Genomic DNA, 22,930 nt, shown 5'->3' on the forward strand with positions numbered 1-22,930 from the left:
CATAAGACTTTCGTTTATCTTCAGAACACAAATGAAGATCTTTTTGATGAAATCTGAGAGCTTTCTGTCCCTCCATACAGCCTACACAACTGAAACTTTGACGCTTCATAAAGTTCATAAAGAGATCATAAAACTAGTCCATATGAATTAAGCGGTTCAGTCCAAATTTTCTGAAGAGACACAATCACTTTATGTGATGAACAGATTGAATTTTCATTTCTGGGTGAACTATGCCTTTAAGAGAAAGGACAGACACTGCTAGAATGCTGCCAGACACTGCTTTTAGACATCTGCGACATTCAGCTGATAGTCCAGAAGGATGGAGGTAATGGATTATATGAAATACATAAACAAAGACATGCTCAGTTTGCTAAAGAAAATGACAAAACTGCAGACGCACATCAGTCAGAGACATGCTAATGCACTGAAGTGCTTTCACTTTGTCAGGCATATCTGAACTAGACTTTCTGACTGTCAATGATTTCTGTCCATCCGATTTCCTCATATGTGCATGTGTTCAGTAATGCCAAGTGCACACTACAAGATTTCAGCTCACCAGCCTGTGCATATTTGTGCATTATCACATGACTTTTTGATGCGCATCGAGGAATTTATTTGGTAAATGTGTTTCCATCGTAGTTTATACACGTTTTCTTGTCAGATAAAAAATGTACCTGACTCAATTGAGCACATACGTTTTTATGTGCATTTTTAGAATGTATGCGTTTCCATCAAGCATTTTTTATGCAATATCCCCAATGTGCATTAAAAATAGGTGGATGGAAACATAGCTAGTGTGTATAACAAGTGTGCACATTAAAAGAGCATCTGCAATGGGAGCAAGCTGGCTACATTCTGAGACTTCTTGTCACAGAATTCTTTGCAGACTCAAAACATCAAAGGGCAACAAACGTCACGTACTGTGTGCTTGGCTTATAAGCCTGTCAGCCTTTCAAATGCTGCACTTCATTACAAGCAAATGGGCCTGACTTAATGAAATCAGTTGCTTCTGTCTCTGTCACTGGGTATTTACTGACAGTCACCGCTCTCCAAAGAGAGACTGTTAAGAGAGCATCTTTTCCGCTATCCGAAAGCTTAAAAATGCAATTATACAATAAATACAATAAATATTCTGTTGTGTAATCTACACTGTTAAAAATACTGTTAAATTTATGGTTAAAAAAGGCAGCTGTGATCACCAGAAATTCACAGAGAAAAATGTTTCGGTATAACGGAGTGGCGTGTTGTTGCCTGTATATTTTACAACTTTTAACCGTATAAGTCATTAAGTGATATAATTGTAAATATATATACTTTTTCTTTTCACTTCGTCTTGTCACGTCATCATCACAACACTAAAATGACACTTAACAGAAAATGTAAGAAATACACTAATGCACATTACTAACAAAAATAAGAAGAAAATTAAGAAAAAAAACGTAAAAATAAAAAGTTGATGCAAAGACTTCTGTTGTATTGTATTGTTTTTCAACCTAATTCGTAGTTTTTACCTCAAAAACCATACATATTATTACATTACTTTACAGTAAATGTGCATAGGTTGCGTCTGAAAGCTTAGGCAGCGGACTTGTTGCCTCCCTGACTTATCAGGCAGCGACTTTGCAGCGTTTGCGTCTCCCAAAACTGATTTCGGAATAGACTTCTGAGGAAGAATAATATTTAATTACTACAATACAAATTTTTCTAAAAATGAAATCAAAAAGTGAAAAAAAACCCCCAAAAAACGTATATTTACACAAATGCAACACCAAACGCAACTTTCAGACTCCATTTTAATTTTTAGCTTAATGTTACGGAATTGAGCGCACAGGATTGTGGGACATCATAGGCAGCGAAGGATACATCTATACCTTCAAAAATCAATCAGATGAAGGTTTCTCAGTAGATAGGATGTGACATGATATATAATATAATATATAACTTAAAAAAAAAAACATTTACAATTTTTTACCATATATGGTAAGATATCTTACAATGAACAGGGTTTTACTGTAGCATTTTGACATTATTTTTCTGTAAAAATTACAATGTTTAAGATCAGTTTATAGTAATTCATTCAAATGCCATGCACACTACTGATTATATGCTAGCGCAGTTGATTAGATTAGATTAGAAAACTAGGGTAAAAAAAGTAACTAATATAGGGATTTTTTTAAGCTACTTTAAAATCATGGCCAAAATTAGGTATGCATTTATATTAAGGAGAAATCAAAAGATTAGAAGCAATATGTGATGCTGGGCTGACAAATGAAATAACCAACAACTGTAGGTAAACTTCACACAAAGCTACAATATAGCATCAATATGGACAGATCCCATCTCCATCCACCTCTTCATTGTGGAAAAGAACATCCAGGACATTTTTCAAAACATCTCCTTTTGGTTTTTTATGAAATTAAAAACAGGTACTGGTTTGGGGGTGAGTAAATGTTAAAATATTTTTCTATTTTGGGTGAACTACTGCTTAAGACATCTATCCTTTTTTTTCCCTCATGTTACAGTGCACGACAGTTGAGAGTCTGTGACTGTTTGCTTCCCACTTATTTCTGATTTGTTGTCTTGGCTGTCTGCTTATGTAAATGATTCCTTCCCCTGTGTGCGTGCTCCTCCTAACACCGAAGTGCATGCACACACACCCCTCATAATCGTCACTCCAGAGTGTGTGAATTGTGTGCTTTAGAGAACAAGAGCGAAGCTATTTTTAGCTGCTGTCATCCTCGCAACGTTTTATTTCCATTCTTCATGAGTCTATCATGGATGAGACTGAGCTTGGAGACACAGAAGTGGATGTCAGTGTACACAAAACACTTTTGGTATATGTATATCCAAAAACCTGAGTATCTACAACATTTTTCAGACATTTGAGAAACGATGTAAACAGCAACCCCTGAGCACTGGAGAGCTCATCACTCATCTAAATATCATTACAACACAATAACAAGGTAGATAGAGAGTCATTGCATTCTCTTCAAATCTGGTAGACTCTAAATCACTCAAAGAGGAACTGCAATGCAATGAAATGCACATGGGTTAAATTCCCTGGTTTAACCTGAAATAAACTGCTAAAGAAGGATCCCTGGACTGGATATTTGTCTGATTTCAAGCCATGTGCTGCTGAAGGGTCCACCGCTCTACAGGAAGAACTGCGTTTCAGCATTTGAATGCAACAACTATTGACCCGCGTGACCCCAGAGATCAATGATGTCAACAGTGTTAAAATCAAAGATCCAAAGAGCACAGTAAATGCATTAATCCTGTGACACACAACCAGCTAATCTCAACCTTAGACGGCACACCCACAGACCTCTCACGGTCATTTACAGACAAAAATGGCAAAAGCTGGATGAAATCGCCAGTTCCAATCTAAATGCCAAGATTACATGCAACTTCTGAAGTTTTTACCAGTCAACAACATTTAACAGAGACCACTGGCCCATTATAACAGTTTCTAGTAAGCTGTACTCTAATAATCTTTTTTTATTTACAAAAATCTTTTTTTAAAGTGAACCCATGCCAAAATAGTACAAGGTTGATGGTTACATGTCAGTCAGAACTTGCTTGATTAGTGTAGTCTGCATGGGCAGTTATTGGCCAAAATAAGTTGCAAACTGGCTCACACTTTAAACCGATATTTATGACTCTGCAGGTGACCAGCTACTGCTTTAAGACTTCAAGTTAAAAATCCAGCCAGAAAGTGCAAAGTATTTACCTCCACAGAAGTGCTTAATTATGCTTGTCTTGAAGAGATGCTGGAAGTGGTTCCAGACACTAACAGTGCAAATTTAGGTAATGTTTGCTCTGGCCAGAATGGTGTCAAACTGTGGACTAATGGAGTCTTTGTGATGGCAATCGGGCCTCTCTAATCATTCCTACTGGACAATTTGTAAAGAGAGGCACTGGGAGATTCAACACACTCTACTTGTAATGAAAAGATGGTTGAATGTCAATCAAATCTTCCTCTACATGTATGTAATCAGAAAGCATCCACATACTGCTTTTATAAACTTGTGCATTGGTAAAATGTGCCCTGTTTTGTGCCTGAGAGGCTGTCAAGGCCATTTTCAGGCACAAAGCATTACACCCTGTATATATCACAGATAACCTCCAGCAATTATTCTCTGTTTCTATTTCTTATTCTCTGTATCATCTCAAGCCCTGTTATGCTTTATTACCTCCCTGTTGTAATCTGCCCCCCAGCTTTAATTTGTTCATGATCAGACCAATGACTAATCCTCAGAACAGTAAGGGACACCAGGAAACAGACTATTAACATGTGACAAACATATGCACACACAGAGTCATAATCACAGCTATTTGATTTAACAGCCATTTCACTAAACTACTTGAATAGCAGAACTACACAGACTGGATGGGTGGCATCTTCTCCTCAGTCTTCATCTCTCACACTGTAACGAAAGGACAATTGTTAAATTGTTAAAGGTTAAAGAAGCAGGACTCTGAGTCACCTGATTATTATATGTGTGACCTCAGTTAGCCCTTCAGCCCTGCGCTGCAAAATTTCAGCCATTTCTTACACTGTCGATGATGATCGAGATGGGAAAAAAAGCAGCTGGACCCCAACAACCAATGGGAATTACCATTTAAAGCACAGAGTTTAATTATGGATCTCTTTATTGAACTATGGCAGATCGCAGGCAGTAAAATGCCCATGGGAACTGACATCAGGGACAAAAGTGGAGGACTAGTTTAGGATTTCCATCCATATGATTCAAGAACGACTTGTCTTAAATTACGTTTTTGCCATGTACATCGTGGTCAGCTTTTAATGACTTTAATTTGGGGTAACCAGATTTACAAATGATAGTACAGACATTTCCCTTTCTCTGTACCAGTGGTCCCCCTTTTGTAGAGAAAGATACTTTCAAGCCCCACACTGACACACACCCACATAGACACTCAGACATGATCTTGCTTCCTGTAGGATTTATTTAAAAAAACTGTAATTAATGAAGTACTACAATTTCAATGGGCTTCTCATTGCACTTGCGATTTGAAGTCTCTAAGTGTCAAAAGCTAATACTTTGAAGCATGCAAAACACTGTGATCTCTCTTCTTTACCCACTGTTGTACTGATAAATCTGAGGTCGAAATATGCCTCATCATCTTTTCTTAACTTGAGGCAGTCTACACTGGATGCGACAAAGTGAATGTTGCAAATTCATTCATCCTTTGTGTCAGAAGTTGGGTGAGCACTTGGAGTATGCCAGAAACAGAATGGGGCATCAGTTTACTGTTGAGAATTGCGTCGTGCCACGTCCAGTGTAGACAGCATCACTGATTATAATGGGTTCTATTTGCTTTTGTCACATCGCGGTGTGGTGCTTACGTTTGGTGTAGTCACGTTGTTTTGATAGTTGTGATGTTTGAAAGATTCATCCTCTGCTTTACATTTATCTGGTACTAGCCGTACTTTCACAAACTTGCCCATGCTTAATGCAGAACCATGCATCATTCATTTATATTTTCCTACTGCTCTCTGCTTTTCTGAATCGCATCATCTAGCAGTCTGTTATTCCATGACAACAACTGCTGCTACAACTGATAACAGACCGCTCAAGCGGGTATTGCGATTCATCTTGAGGTAATAAAATACGTTAAAATTAATATTTTGTGTTCAATTATTTACTTGTGTGGAAAGTAGCCACATAATAATTTGGATAATTTCACAGTGAGGACTTGTATCACTCTGGAGAGGGTTCTTTTGCATAATCTGCTGACTGTTAACTATCCCTTAGCCTTGCCCCCTTTTTATAACTCTGCCCAACCTCCCCCCCAGTCTGGGAATCACTGCCCTTAATGGAGTGTGCTCAATGTCCTATACTTCTGCTGACGGGCTATTAGGGCTGTATGTTTTAAGGGGGAAAAAAATCTATTTACTTTTATTTTTCTATTTTTTTTTTTTTTTTTTTTTATAAAATTGCACTTATGATTTAAAATATGAAGTTAAAAAAACTCAAGGTTTGCTGTGCTTGTTTGTAATGCTGCACAAAAATGTGGCCAAATATTTAGTGATTGTATATCAACATGACTATAATAATAAAAAGTACTTAAGAAATAATAAAAACAATAACAATAGCAACCATAATAATAATAATATATTTAATAATTTATTTTACAGTACAACTGTAAATTTACAATACTAATAATTATGTCTGTCTTAATTCAATTTTTGCATTCCCAAATGTTGCATTCCCAAATGCATGTTATAAGCAATCCAAACTTGTACAAAAGTTTGTGTGGAGCAGCATTTACTGTAAACCGAGCCGCTCTGATCATTAACTGCTTGGATGTAAAAGCGTAGTGTCACTCAGAGTCATTCCCTTAATTTGATAACACTGAAATACTTATCAATCACTGAGTGAGAAACTTGACCGTTAATTCACAAACAACTTGTCTTCTGTAGGCTTTGCAGCAGAAAATTAAATCCCATTAAGCAGTACCACGTTCAGGCCCGAGGGAAGTGTAATTAAACATAACACAATATCCACAGCAGGCTCTGAGTCCGAGCAGCCAGCTCAGGGTGTCATTGACACAGGTACATAAATCAACAAGGTGTCATGGTGGTTTTAGAACTGAACCACTGCCACTATACTTGAAATGTCATGCGTGACTGAGGTAAAATATTTGTCAGTGCAGGTGACGCAGATCACTGGACATCACGCAGAAATCAGCGTTGCAGTAATTATGCACTTAGAGTTTCTGTAGCTGCAAGGTTTATACTTGCTCTGGAGAGCAAAAATAAAACTAAACTGCAGGAGTCTGATGAAAATTTCACTCCCCTACATATACCATGGCTAAGATGTATAATGAATGCACTGTGTAACCTTGTTAGAAGCAGCTGAAGCCAGTTTGATGTCTAAGAACTCATATATGTTTTCAAATAACAATTATCACATTCTCCATTTCAGCCACAAGGTTGTGACTTGCTGAGACAAACCGCTGAGATTCATGACAAAGCAATTCAGTACAACCCTCCAGACACATGGACTCTGTGTGTGTCTACATAGTTTGTCTCAGACATGTTCACACCGAGTCCAAGTTCGAGCCTTTTGAAAGGAGCCCAAATCAAATCTCAAACCTGAGTTTTCTATGTTGCAGGTTAGATATATAAACCCTGTCACAGAACAAATCATTTTAAATATTTTTTTAAATGTATTATTTTAAGAGATTTGCTTGATCATTAAATTGTAAGGTGGGACATGTCCCCACTACTTTTTGCCAGTGTCGATATTGCCACGAGATGTAATTTTTTTTGCGCTTGTCTTCACACCGATAATCGATTCAATCTATCGCTTAATGCTGATGCGGAGACTCTTTGTCTATTCCAGTGAAATCACAAAACAAAATGCACACAGATGTGTCTCTGCTCTTGATGTATAATCACTGATGAACATCTTTGGATTTAATGAGAAAAAAAAGAATAAACTATACAAGGGTGGATGAGAAGCCAGAACCTCTGACACGCTTAATAAAAGTTCTACCACCAGACCATTAGAGCACACAAACATTTCTTGCAAATCTATGTATTTATTCACTGAAGTTAAGAATCTCGGGACTAACAATATATTGTATTATAGTAGATGTAAGGATGAAACAATCACATTAAACTTGACTTCTGTGTCGATAAATTAAGCTCAATGTACTTTTGAATTTGATTTTTGGACATCGTAATGTTATTTTTTCTGCAATTGTATTAGCATGTCTCTATCATAGCTGAAGCGCAGCAAAATAATGCTTTGCGCAAAATAAAAGTGAAGAATGACAAAAAGAACAAAAATAAACAGCACACAAGAGTATATACAAGCAAGAGTTTGTTTTAGTCGGCAGCAGCACACCTGCTCCAGACAATGACACTCAAAACTGTCCTGTTGTTTACATTACAACAACAGCAGCATATCTTGGTTCTGTGAAACATAGCAAAACCAAGGTGAGTAATTGACTTTTTTTGGGGTGAACTATTTACTTTAAGTCCCCCTGTAGTCAATCATTTTATCCCTTAAAACTCATCTTTGATAATCAAAGTGGCATATTTAAATATTTTCCCATGTGAAAATAATTTCTTTATGCCATAAAATAGCTTGAATGTAACTCTACACCCTTGCTTCATTTAGTATACGTGAGACCCAAAGATATGCAAATTAGTCACCGCCTCCACTCAATCACACCAGCTTGGACTACCTGATCCAGTCGGTCAACTGTAGTAAACATAACGGCAAACTGATATTGGTTTAATTCAGCCATATATGTTTTAAACAGAAAGAGATTCAGGAAGAGCGAATTATACAGGGTCGTCTTCTACAAGTCTATATTTTAGAATGGTAATGCATTTTATGTATCGCTCTATATGCTCTATAATTAGCCTTTTGCTTGACTACGTTATCAAACAGCTAATAATACGTTGCTAATGTTACACAAACCATGTTCACCATCTCAGAGTCAGACAGCAGCCTTCTGAAAATCAGCATCCTTAGAAATGCTTTGAACATCATAGAAAGTCAGTGGAGAAAGACAAAATTCATTATAACATCGTAATAAACATCATATACATTATTCACCCGCTATATTGCTATAGGTACCTGATTTTTCCTGTCCTTTCTTGAAGGTGTTCTTGTGCTCACTGTGGAAAAGCCCGCCCCACATGTTGACGGGATTAGTTACATGTTTGTGACGGTAGAAAACTGGGGCGTTTTTGAGACTGAGAGTTTTTTTGTTTCACTGCAGTTTTAAGGAGAAAATACTAAGCAATGGTGTTGACTGATGAATTTGCACATGGTTTGCAAAGCATATTGAAACATCACATAGACATAAAACAACATTAACAACTTGATTTTCAGCACAGTGGGTCTTTTAAGTGCAACTTGGAAATTTAGGTCTGAGGCTCAGACCCACCCATGGTATGTGCATACAATCAATGTGAAAACTAAACAAAAGGAGCAGATTAGCTGTGTCCCAGTTCAGAGGCTGCATCCTTCGAAGGACACTGACTTCAAAGGCCAATAAGGCCAATAGCAACTGTGACAGCTGCCATTGACAAGCAGCAGTAACATTTGTCCTTTACTTTTTTAAAAGTTATATTCAACTGTCTAATATTATAATATATATATATATATATATACATATATAATATATATATAAATAGCATATTATAATATATATATATATATATATATATATATATACACACACACACACACACACTATTTTGGGACGCCTGCCTTTACGTGCACATGAACTTTAATGACATCCCATTCTTAATCCGTAGGGTTTAATATGGAGTTGGCCCACCCTTTGCAGCTATAACAGCTTCAACTCTTCTGGGCTTTCCACAAGGTTTAGGAGTGTGGTTATGGGATTTTTTTAATTCTTCTAGAAGCATTTGTGAGGTCAGGCAGTGATGTTGGTGAGAAGGCCTGGCTCACAGTCTCCGCTCTAATTCATCCCAAAGGTGTTCTGTCGGGTTGAGGTCAGGACTCTGTGCAGGCCGGTCAAGTTCCTCCACACCAAACTCGCTCATCCATGTCTTTATGGACCTTGCTTTGTGCACTGGTGTGCAGTCATATTGGAACAGGAAGAGGCCATCCCCAAACTGTTCCCGCAAAGTTGGAGAACATGAAATTGTCCAAAATGTCTTGGTATGCTGAAGCATTAAGAGTTCCTTTCACTGGAACTAAGGGGCCAAGCCCAACTCCTGAAAAACAACCCCACACCGTAATCCCCCTCCAGCAAACTTTACACTTGGCACAATGCAGTCAGGCAAGTACCGCCAAACCCACACTCGTCCATCGGATTGCCAGACAGAGAAGCATGATTCGTCACTCCAGAGAACACGTCTCCACTGCTCTAGAGTCCAGTGGCGGTGTGCTTTACACCACTGCATCCGACGCTTTGCATTGCACTTGGTGATGTAAGGCTTGGGTGCAGCTGCTCGGCCATGGAAACCATTCCATGAAGCTCTCTATCACTGTTGTTGAGCTAATCTGAAGGCCACACAAACTTTGGAGGTCTGTAGCTATTGAAAGTCACTGTGCGCCTCAGCATGTGCTGACCCTGCTCTGTGATTTTATGTGGCCAACCACTTCGTGGCTGAGCGGTTGTTCCCAAATTGCTTCCAGTTTGTTATAATACCACTAACAGTTGACCGTGGAATATTTAGTAGTGAGGAAATTTCACGAACAAACTTATTAAACAGGTGGCAACCTACTATGCTTGAATTCACTGAGCTCCTGAGAGCGACCCATTCTTTCACAAATGTTTGTAGAAGCAGTCTGCATGCCTAGGTGCTTGATTTTATACACCTGTGGCCATGGAAGTGACTGGAACAGATTTGGAGGTGTGTCCCAAAAAAAAATCCTGTTCTCACCGGCACGCAATGAATTCTGCAGGCTGCGAAGGATCCATCTGTTGTATCCTTTATTGCCTGGGAAACAAACAGCCTTCAAATGCGGCCTTCGAAGGATGAAGGCTCTGAATTGGGACGCAGCAACTGACAATGGTTTGTGTACTTCAAAACTCAGAGGGCAACATAAAAATTGCCTTTGTCCATAAATGACAGTAAACGAAGCGGCTTATCTTTACATCAACAAATGGCATGAAAATGCATTTCTAAATCTCAAACAATTCCATTCAGACCTGTAATCCAAAATCCTGAATTGCAACGTAATCCCACACCTACAAAAAACAATGTCCCTGAATCAAGCCATTAGTGTAATGAAAGAACCCAACAAATAATACAGATAACTAGATCAGTAAGATGCGATTATGAACGTGATTATTTCAGAGATTATGACTCACCTGAAAATAACACCCGACATACTGTTATCTAAGAAATGTACAACACACTAGATACAGACAGGAAAATATTAAATACAGAACTGCTGAATATCCTCACCATTAAAGGATTCGTTATAACTAAAGGGAATGGAGGAACGCTGAGAAGGTGAACGCTGAGAAGGTGAATACTTCCGGATGTGTGGCAGTGGCCTACATGCACAACACAGAAAGACTGATTGGGTTTTAATCCCTATAAATGCATTTCTGCATAAATCCCATTACAACCATCACTAGGCCATTGCTGTCATCAGTCATAATATGAAAACTCTAGCACAATAGACCATTTAAGGTCACTCGCTCTCTTTCTCTCTGCCATTTCTTTCTCATCAATTGTTTTTCCTCTTATAAATTGAAATTTTTTGTGAACTCAGCATTGGCGTAACGTTATATTAAAATGTCCAAATTATTCAAATGACAAATTAACAGTAAAAAACAAAGAAATCAAAGGTTTAAGGTTTGTAAAAGGGCTGAAAAGAACAAGAGAGAAACCAGCAACCACAGATCATGTTTGTATTATACTGTATGATGTTTAGGGGATATATTGTATCCTTGAAAACACAACTTTGTTTGCAAGGCAGACTGATAAATCCCGTGTGTTCTTTACTTTCAGAAGTTGCGCAAAGACAGCCAATCAGATAAGACCTTGCCAGATCAAAAAAGCGCTGTCCAGTTTTGTGAGCAATATATGCATCAGTGGTCAGCGAGTAGATTGTGGGCCCATGCACTAAGGCTGAGACTGGGAAAAGTGAACAGACCTTCTGATCTGAGCAATGCGACCTATAAATTGCCATCTGAAGCAAAGCTGATTTCCACAGGAACAAAGAGGGTAGCTCAGACCTCCAGTCCCTTCAGTCACCTCACCTCCAGAGCTCTCTGGATTACTGCTCCTCTCACATCACCCCAGGTGTTTGAAGACTTTAAGGTCACAGCATTTAATTAAGATGACACCCCTGGCTACTTTGTGCTCTTCTATGTTTGAAGGTGACATAACCATGATTTGCTTGAATATTAATTCCAGCATGAATATGCATCCCACAGGCAAATTGCCAAAGCAAGGAGAGGCACTTGACATTTTATGACAGTTTTCCAAAACAAAAACAAATTTGCATTATTCTCTTCTTTCTTTTCAGGCATGATTTGAGACTGCTGTTATGACAAACGGTGGGGTCTTGTGAGGAGCTGGAGATTAAGCTAAAGCGAGAAACGGCCGGACAATCAGAGAGCACTACACGTGCCGCTTTCACCAGCATGGCCGTCATTTACGAGGTGGAGGGAACAGCTATAGAGACAGGCCCGCGACATTCCCAAACATTTCAGAGAGCAAGGCGGCAATGCAGAGTGACAGCTCTCTAATGCAGATAGAGTCTTGCTCTAGGGCTTCATGCTGAGATTTCTGTCAGCGCTGAGGAAGCTGTAGTCTACAACGTGTAGCACTGTCCTGAATCACACTGTCCTTACACAGCCTTTACAAAACACTTATACAAACGTCAGACCCTTCAAAAACTATTAAGTTTCTGGCAGAGCATTGTGCACATTATTTGCTTACTAAAATAAGTACTTGATATTATAAAACGGTTAGTTCGTTCCTGTCCTTGATTCTGATTGCTCAATAGCTGTGTTGTATTCACGATAAAACATGACCGCTTCACCCAACGGTTCTGTGTATCACTACACAATACCCTTAGCAACCACTCTTAGCAACGTAAACTGTATGTTCTCAACTGATATTGTTCATTAAAGCTCTACTGTATTATGTAGAAGAATAAAGATCGAGTGAGCGAGTTTATTACCTGCATTCAGATTTAGCATTTTCCTTCAGGTCAGTCCTATGCTTATAATAAAAAATCAGTTTAAATGTCCGATGTATTATCCTGTCCTTTTAACAGTTAAGGGGTTTTCCCGTGACTGACAGCACTAGTCAAAGCATTTGTCAGTTGCGTATTGTTCCGTGTTCACAACAATTCAGTCTTTTTAATGTAAAAGTCTTCGCTACTGACTGACACACTCATAAAGACAGTCTTTGCAACCATCTAATGGCGTAATAATGTAACTTATTGTGAAAAAATGTCATTTTTTCCCCCCAAAGGAAAGCTTTCGTAAAAGTTTACTTCATGAAAGTTGCATTGATGCATATTTTTGGCTTCAATATTTGTATTGTGTGGTAACCATTTTATAAAATCAATAAGGTACTCGAGGCTAGTGCTGTATCGTGAATAAGTCACGGCTGAAGGGGTTGCAGGCACTCCGCTTCTCATCATGCCTAACAACGCCCTTCAGCCGTGACTCATTCACAATACAGCACTAGCCTTGAGTACCTTATTGCTTAATAACAACACTGGTCAGTTTGTGATAACGGGGAGTCTGTGCTTGTATTGTTCCACACTAAATGTAAGTGGTAAAATGTGGATGCAAACTACCTTTGTTGATGGAGAAAGTTTGGGGTTAATAAAAGAAATTAAGAGTATTTCAGCATATTCAAATGATTAAAAGTGACAGTAAAGACATTAAAATGTTACAAAAGATTCTATTTCAAATAAATGATGTTCTGTTGAACTTTCCAATTATCAAAGAATCCTGGGGTGTGGGGGAAATCACATACAGTATGTTTCTGAAGGATCATATGACATTGAAGACTGGAGTAATGGCTGCGAAAAATACAACTTTTTACATTACATTTTAAAATATATTATGACAGAAAATATTAAATAGTTATTTTAAACTGTAATAATATTTTACAATGTTACTGTTTTACTGTATTAGAAAATGACTGATCATTTTGCTAGATTTTGAAGCCCTTTGAAGCTGCACTGAAACTGCAATTTGGACCGTTGGTAACTGTTGAAGTCTACTATATGGAGACAAATCCTGGAATGTTTTCCTCAAAAACCTTAATTTCTTTTCGACTGAAGAAAGAAAGACAAATACATCTTTGATGACATGGGGGTGAGTAAATTATCAGGAAATTTTAATTCTGAAGTGAACTAATCCTTTAATTATGTAATGCTTTAATTCTGGACCTCAGGAACTTACAGCGTTTTTGCATTTGAATGTCAAAGTATGTGTTTCCCCTTACTTTGTGGGTGAAACGTGGGTGGCTACATCCAAACAAGTTCAAAGTCTGTTCTGTTACTGGCAGCATTTAACCTACTGGAACTATACAAAACATCCCTTTATACACAAAGCATATTCAGCTATTTAATTTACTTGGGTCCAGCAGATCAAGACAGCATTTATTATTTTATTTTTTTCCCACCTTCAGTCACTCCACCAATTTGGATGCTGCAGCAGTCAGGGTGTCGCTATGCCAAGAAGATTAGAGCAGGTGTCAGAGCAGGGCACAAAAAAAAGAGCTTCTGCTGCTTTGTGATTAATGAAGCCTCTCTAAATTATGCTCTGGATGCCTATTGATTTGGCACTGCATCTGGCCTGGAGATGAATTCATCTGCAAGAAAATATGAAAGACTTGCAAGCCCTGCTCAGCCAGTCCAGAGCCTGTGGCATTCATCCTCCGGCTAATTAGCCGGTGCCCTTGAGCATTCAGCACCATTGGCCTAAATTACATTGCAAGGGTACTCTGATATTTATCAAGCCCTAAATAAGATGCATATGGCTAAAAAAATCATAATAGAATCAATGTTGAGCATATAGTTTACATTATTAATTTTGAGTTTTTGCCTTCTTTATTAGAGAGATAGTGGCGATAAACAGAAAAAAAAAAGAGAGAAAGAGAGAAGCGGGATGCAATCTGTGCGCATTTCAGGCCAGATTCAGACTTGATCACCACAACTACAATGTGTCAAAAGCTTGCACACTGTAAGTACTTTCTGTAAATTAATGACTAATATCTAAATTAACTGGTTAAAGGATTAATTCACTTCAGAATTCAAATTTCCTGATAATTTACTCACCCTCGTGTCATCCAAGATGTTTATGTCTGTCTTTCTTTAGTCAAAAAAAAATAAGGTTTTTGAGGAAAACTTTCCAGGATGTTTCTCCATGTAGTGGACTTCAACAGCTACCAATGGGTTGAAGGTCCAAATTGCAGATTCAGTGCTGCTTCAAAGGGCTCTACATGATCCCAGACGAGGAATAAGGGTCTTATCTAGCAAAACGATTGGTCTACAAGCTACAAATTGAGCTTATTCGCCATATTTTACAACTACTATCCCACTGACGAGTTGTGTTTATTCAGAGGAAGTGTGCAGAAAGAAATGGAAGAGTCTGAGGGACACATATTTAAAGGAGAGGTAGAGCCCCTCTCATGACGCTCATTCGTGTCTGTTGTGAAGTGAATTTCACATGCGAATGAAGCGAATTTCACACGTGAATGAAGCGAGTAAACTCAAAATGTTCAAGCGTCCAATTACGCGCGAATAGCGTGATTTATTCGCACTATTCGTGCAAGTCGCGTCTGGTGTGAATGTCCCATAAGTCAAACGGCCTTTACAAAAAATGGTAAAACAACGATGTCGGACGATTTTGAAGTTGGAGGAGAAAATGAGAGTTTTTCGACCGTACTTCCGCCTACGTCACGCGTGACCTTCCAACATGATTACGTAATGCCTGGCGCGTCGCAGAGCTACTTCAAGAAGAGCATTTGTGGTTAAAAAGTATATATTTTTTTATTTTTTTAGAAAATGACCAATTGTTTTGCTAGATAAGACCCTTATTCCTCAGCTGGGATCGTGTAGAGCCCTTTGAAGCTGCACTGAAACTGCAATTTGGACCTTCAACCACATATGGAGAAAAATCCTGGAATGTTTTCCTCAAAAACCTTAAAGGGTTAGTTCACCCAAAAATTAAAATTCTGTCATTAATTTCTCACCCTCATGTCATTTCACACCAATAAGACCTTCGTTCATCTTCAGAACACAAATTAAGATATTTTTGATAAAATCCGATGGTTCAGTGATGCCTCCATTGCCAGCAATACAATTAACACTTTCAGATGCCCAGAAAGCTACTAAAGACATATTTAAAACAGTCCATGTAAATACAGTGGTTCAATTTTAATGTTATGAAGCGATGAGAATACTTTTTGTGTGCCAAAAAAACAAAATAAGGACTTTATTCAACAATATCTAGCGATGTGTGACTTCAAAACACTGCTTCATGAAGCTTTGAAGCTTAACAAATCTTTTGTTTCGAATCAGTGGTTCGAAGCGTGTATCAAACTGCCAAAGTCACATGATTTCAGTAAACAAGGCTTTGTTACATCATAAGTGTTTTGAAATTTCAATGGTTCACCACTGGGGGGGGCGTGACGTTGGCAGTTTGATACACGCTCCGAACCACTGATTCGAAACAAATGATTCGTAAAGCTTTGAAGCTTGAAGCAGTGTTTTGAAATCACCCATCACTAGAAATTGTTGTTTAAAGTCCTTATTTTGCTTTTTTGGCACACAGAAAGTATTTTCGACGCTTCATAACATTAAAGAATGAGTTCACTTTCAAATAAAATTTTCCTGATAATTTACTCACCCCCATGTCATCCAAGATGTCCATGTCCTTCTTTCTTCAGTCGAAAAGAAATTAAGGTTTTTGATGAAAACATTCCAGGATTATTCTCCTTTTAGTGGACTTCAATGGCCTCCAAACGGTTGAAGGTCAAAATTACAGTTTCAGTGAAGCTTCAAAGGGATTAAAATGATACCAGACGAGGAATAAGGGTCTTATCTAGTGAAACTAAATGTAAATGTATATGCTTTATATAAACAAATGATCGCCTTCCAAGTGGCTCCGCCAAAACCACACTTTCATATTCTTCAAAAAGCTTACGCCGTATGTCCTACGCCTTCCCTATTCTACTTACGGAAAAAATGGAACTGGAGCTGCGTTCGTTCCGTAAGTAGAATAGGGAAGGCGTAGGACATACAGTGTAAGCTTTTTGAAGAATATGAAAGTGCGGTTTTGGCGGAACCACTTGGAAGGCGATCATTTGTTTATATAAAGGCCATTGAGTGCACTATAAGGAGAATAATCCTGGAAAAAAGCTTCATTTCTTTTTGACTGAAGAAAGACATGAACATCTTGGATGACATGGGGGTGAGTAAATTATCAGGAAATTTTTATTTGAAAGTGAACTAATCCTTTAAGGTTGAACCACTGTATTCACATGAACTGTTTGTTTAAATATGTCTTTAGTAGCTTTCTGGGCACTGAAAGTGTTAATTGTCTTGCTGGCAATGGAGGCCTCACTGAACCATCGGATTTCATGAAAAAATATCTTAATTTGTGTTCCAAAGATGAACGAAGATCTTACGGGTGTGGAACGACACGAGGGTGAGTAATTAATGACAGAATTTTCATTTTTGGGGGAACTAACCCTTTAATTTCTTTTCAACTGAAGAAAGAAAGACAACATCTTGGGTGACATGAGGGTGAGTAAATTATCAGGAAATTTTAATTCTGAAGTGAACTAATCCTTTAAGTCAACATTTGCAGTTTATGTGACTGAATCAACCTGACATCATTTAGCTACACCAGCCAAAAGCATTTTTATGGGTAAGTTTAAGTAGAAACAACCCTTAATGCAACAACTGCCCACATCTATTTTACAGTGTACTTACCAACCACACAAAGTGTGAATGACTTCACATAGTTTCTATGAAAACAAAAATGATCTCAATGGCAACACTGCTCGTTCTAATACAGAGTGCAGAAAACCAAAACCTAAAATTTCACAAATTAAATCCAAGGTAACTAACAAAAGAACAAGGGGTGGTGAGAATCCCAAAGTTAAACAAATAAGATGAAAGCCGGCATGCTGAGTCAATGAGTCACATACAACGCTTTGACACATGCTGCCTAAAACAAAAAGAAAAATTAACTCCTGTCGGTTTTCAACCAAGTCTGCTGTACATTTACTATAAACTCTAATGATAAAAAATACACAAGGATATGCTATATTTTCCATAACATAATGATGAGATAGCTGTCTGTCTGTCAGTCTACTCTACCTAAAGAGGGGAATGGAATGATTTCCTTCTTTTTTCCTCATGCACATGCGAGTTTTGTTTTTACTTATATTTTGCTGTAAACAATATTTTCCGTGATAAAATCTAAATCTATCACTTTATCATCTTTATTTCTGATCAACACTACCTTTGTATCAGTAAGCCTATGGGATAATTAAACTAACTTCACAAAAGAATCAAAGATCTGTGAGTCGGAAAGTCACTCTAATCAATACAAAACGTTTTATTGGAACAAAGTAGGCTAACAGATTCGATTTCGTTAAATATCTTCTAAAGTTGCTTGCTATCAAGTTCGGGTTTATCATCAGTCGGAACAAAGGACCACAGCATATTCATGTCGTTGTAAACTGGAACGAAAACCCCTCGGCAGACAGCATGCACATCAATTAATCGCGCGGAGGTTTCTTTGGCAACCCTGTAGCCCCTTTGTCTCCATGGCAATGGCTGGCCAGTTTACATCCCGTTAAAGCGCGGCTGTTCCAGAGACATGCAGAAGCTCAGTTTTACGCAATAGGTCATTTGCGCAGTAGCTACCCAAACAAACGATTAAGCGTCATCACACAGCGCAGATCTTTGCAAATGTGATAAATAGCCTATTTGAATAGTTACTCAGACCTACCTTTTGTGCAAGGAAGAAAACATAAAAAAGGACTTTCAACAGAATAATCATTGTTTTTATTGCAGGCTACGTTAAAGCGACAGCCCAATAATTCATCTCTGCAGAACAGACTGAATGGGAAGCTGATTTTCAGTCTTTATTATTAGGTGGCAGTTTTGTCCTATGCTCGGTTGACCAGCTAATCATTCATTATTGTTTTAATACAGTGGATATATAAACGTTTGTCCTAGACCAACGTTTCACGTGTATTTTGGCCAATTTCCATTACTGCTTTTATGTTTTCACAATTGAGCAACAATGCAACGAGTGGGAGATGAATGAGCTCACGGTCGCTTTAAACCTGTGATGCACGGCGAGGAATCGAGACGATTTAAGACTGTTCTTACCCTTTGAAGCATCCTTTTCTTCTTTAGACTTAGCCACTTTTCCGCTCATAGATCCCAGTTTGGATGTATAGATCCCGATTTAGAGTAAAATCCTTCAGTCGTGTATACCCACTGTCGCTTTAGAAAATCCTTGGCAAATCCAAAACAAAGGTGCCAGGTGAGGAGATAAGAGCTCTGCAAGAAACGCATAGTAAATAAACAAAAGTACATTTTTTAATTTTTTTTTTTTTGGAAAACATCAGAGAGAAAGTGATGGTTCTCGTACCTTCTATCGACATTTATCAACAGCCGTCAATGCAGTTAAACATACAGACAACAGAAGTCGAGTTTACAAAGCGCGTGGTTAGTAACAAGTCCGCCAATGTCACAATCAAACGCAGACCTTCACGTTGTGCTATTTGTTATCAACAAGGTTATCTCACCTTATCTCTTCCACGTTGTCTCCTACATTAATGCACATTGATATAGAAAAACGGCTCCCGCATGAAGCTCGAAGTGATGCAAATAAGACGAACCCTCGCGAATGAAGCAAACCAGAGAACAAAAAGCGCGATGGAAGGAGAGGGGCTTCCACCGAGTGTTAGTCGACGTCAGCTGTGACACACTGGTCGCGAGCGCTGCTATAACGAGGAACCACCTTTTGATACTGTAACAGAGATATTCACACATACCAGCCTGTTGCCAGCGTTTACAGAAACTGGGTTTGATGTAAAACAAGGCATAATGTAGTGTGAGCAACAGATATTGTTGAGTCAAAGACGAATTAGCACCTACACTATGTAGAGGAAATAAAACTGATATCCATAATAATGGCGGTTTACGGTAGAAAATGTAGTAAATATTTTCAAGAAAGGTAGGCTAATATTTCTTGTTTTTAACAATGTTATAAATTCCAACAATCCCAGAATTCCAATTAATTTCCAATTCATCTTTTCAGTCGCTCATGAAATTTAGCTTAATATAATTATACTATAAAAATGTAATGTAAGCACCTTATTTTCTCGAAATTACTCACGCTTGAAAAAGTTAATAACAAAGCCCATGGAAACTTCCTTAATTGTTATATGGATATGAACTATGTAGGCCTACATTTCAATAAGTATAGGCCTAAATGTTGTTTCATGATGAAAGTGGCTTTGTACAGCATAAAAAAGGATACATGTGGTACCAATGTTAACCACTAGGGGCATCCATTTTTAACACCCCGCCTCCCTCCGCCCCCCGGTTGAACCCCCTGAAAGTCATTGTATAAATCGCACCGTTTAATATGACCAAACATGAATGACTAATTCGCTCTGAATCCTGTTATAAAACATTAAAGTAGCCCTGTCTATATATATCCGTTTATAATTCTCCTTATAAAATACTGGTAGCACTCAAAACTTCATTAATAAAGTCCCCAGAGTGGACAATGCACAGTCTTATCCTAACAATATTCACAAAGGCAACTGAAGAAGCTCAGGCATTTACTCTATAAGCTACGAGTTACAGTATGAATATGATATCTGCATATATCTCGAGAAACACATTGTTGAGGATTAAAAACTGTAAACAGCAATACTTTTTAGACTGTATATGCACCATATTTTAAATGTGAACCGATACGTTTGTATTAATGGCTAATTATCAGGCAAAAAAAAAAAAAAAAAGATTTAATACATGTTTTTAATCTGCATCATGCGATCACACGTGAAAACGCATTTTCAGATTTGCCAATCAAATTGGAAAATGTCGAGGCGAGAATGGTCTTAAATTTAGTCCTGACACAGTCTCTCATATAAAAGATCAATCAAAAGATCTTACCTGTTTAATCGATGAAGAGATCAAGACCGATGAATTGTTCCACTCTAGGTAACTCGACCACGAAGTAAAGTTCTCCACGTAGCCTAATCTGAAGATCAGTTTGTCCGCTTTTGAGACCTTTTTTTCAATACCACAGTTTCACTCTGAAATGCCGGTCTTTCTTTGTCCCTGCTAATTTGGAGTTGACAGAAAAACGACATCAGACCTGTGTTTATCACCTGACGGATTGTACTCCTTTGCTGCTCTGAGTGGAAGGAAACAGAAGGCGATGGTTTCAGGATCCATACTTGCTATTTTTAGCGACAGTTGGACGCCTTTCAAAGTTTCTTCCAGACTTTCTTAAAACGCTATCCAGAGCTTTAAACTGACAGTGCTGCTTTCTCATTTGATAATTCGAACCAAATTATACAACAAACAAGGGTTATGGAAGACTATTCTGAACCATTACTATAGGTCCCACCTCCAGTAGCTATGTAACTTTCTAACCTCACTCACGATGTTTAAACTTTGTAGTCTTAGGCTATTTAATACTACATATACACAGCAACTCCTCTCAAATGGGCAAATGAATCCTACAAAAGGGAAAATGTAAAGGTTTTACTGGAGGGGGGAGAATGGGAACATCATTTGTAGCAGCTGGATTTCCAGCAGAATGAAGTTTGCCTCCACAAATAATGATGGCATTTTTAGGTTGCAATCTACAAAGTCACCTTGGAGAATTCAAGAAGATGGCAGGCATAAAAAGAGGCCATCCAAGATGTGTGGGTTAAAGTGGATTATCTGAGCAGTGTATCTTCTGGGTTTGCAGTTTGTCAGGCAAGAGCTCGCATCCTGAGAGAGCTGAAGGCTATTCTAACCTCCCTTTGCCCTTCAACCTTCCTCTGTTGATGCTCAAACATCTCTGCTGACCAAACAAAAAAGCTTTCACCAATAAAATCTACTAGATTTGAGTTGACAGCCTTATGCTTGTTTAAACATGTTAAAATGGTGATTTATGGTGGACAACAATGTTGACAGTTATGTGTATTATTGGAGCTAAATGCTTGAATTACTGCAGTGACAGTTATTTACAAAACAGTTAGTGTTGGAAGTCTCTTGTTCTCACATTGTAATTATTTCCTTTCAAATCTGTCATCGTCCTCTGAAATGAAGTACCACCATCATTAATGCTGAACACATTGTGCTTATTCAAATAATATGGAACAATAAATGCTTAGTTTTTATGTACTGAACAACTACATTCCCTGAACAGAATCACTTTCGATTAAATATACTGTTTGGAGAATTTATAGATTTTGAATTGTGGTGTGCAGTATATTATGTTGGCATTTCCTTATGACGAGATCTACCTCACAATATGTGTACTGTACAACAGTGACGTGCATACAGTATCTTTGCATGTACATTGTGGTAAGACAGGACTTCAGTGTCGATTAATGGCCTCCTCCATTTATATTCATGAGAAGTGAGAGATGCATAAGAAATTTCTGTGCAGGGTCTGGTAGCATTAAAGAGAGGAACAGATTTCCAAACGGGGAATCAATATTTACAATGTCCAATCAGAAGCAAAAGGTCATGGAGGTCAGTGTGCTCCTAATCAATAATGAAGAATGGGGTCACCAGCTGAATGACATGATGAAAACGTCTGACTGAAAAATGATATCACTACGCTGCAACTGACTTGTCAGTTAAGAGAAATAGTGAGATGTGTGAAAACATTGCATTTTTGATTCGGTTACACATGTTCCACTTCAGTGGCATTTTGATTTTCTACCCTGATTATATAAATTAGACTTCATGCATTAAATTAACATATCACTTATTCAACCTTGGTTTGTTGTTACATTTAATGTAAATGATTTGTTAGGGCCATATTGATTAATGGTCGGCTATAGGTCTTTCAATGACTGATTCCCATACTGATGTCTAGAGACCAGGGTATATGCAGTAATGCTAATATACACAATTCAATTTGTGACCCTGGACGGGTCCGTTTTTTGAAATTGAGATTTATACATCATCTGAAAGCTGAATAAATAAGATTTCCATTGATGTATGGTTTGTTAGGATAGGACAATATTTGGCTGAGATACAACTATTTGAAAATCTAGAATCTGATGGTGCAAAAAAATCAAAATACTGAGAAAATAACCTTTAAAGTTGTCCAAATGAAGTCCTTAGCCATGCATATTTTCAGTGCAAATATACCCGTGCGACTTATGACTGGTTTTGTGGTCCAGGGTCACATTTAATAATGGTAAATGACATGTCGC

General features: G+C 38.0%; 1 protein-coding gene across 4 annotated transcripts in view; it reads right to left on the reverse strand.

The window, feature by feature from the left end:
- fgf13a (fibroblast growth factor 13a) overlaps positions 1–21,077 on the reverse strand; it is a 149,581-nt gene extending 128,504 nt beyond the window's left edge. Inside the window, exons 1-3 of one of the 4 annotated variants that reach the window (XM_048175912.1) lie at positions 19,277–19,479; positions 19,120–19,122; positions 18,855–19,028 (exon numbers count right to left, since the gene is read on the reverse strand). In XM_048175912.1, the coding sequence (XP_048031869.1) occupies positions 18,855–18,903 (49 nt within the window). In that variant the 5' untranslated portion in view covers positions 18,904–19,028; positions 19,120–19,122; positions 19,277–19,479. Of the gene's footprint in view, positions 1–18,854; positions 19,029–19,119; positions 19,123–19,276; positions 19,480–20,657 lie in introns of those variants that run through there. The other 3 variants (XM_048175911.1, XM_048175910.1, XM_048175914.1) reach the window with 3 other exon arrangements.
- Positions 21,078–22,930: the final 1,853 nt, after the last annotated feature.

The sequence above is a fragment of the Megalobrama amblycephala genome, linkage group LG23 (assembly GCF_018812025.1).
Source record: "Megalobrama amblycephala isolate DHTTF-2021 linkage group LG23, ASM1881202v1, whole genome shotgun sequence".
In the NCBI taxonomy this organism is placed as follows: Eukaryota; Metazoa; Chordata; class Actinopteri; order Cypriniformes; family Xenocyprididae; genus Megalobrama; species Megalobrama amblycephala.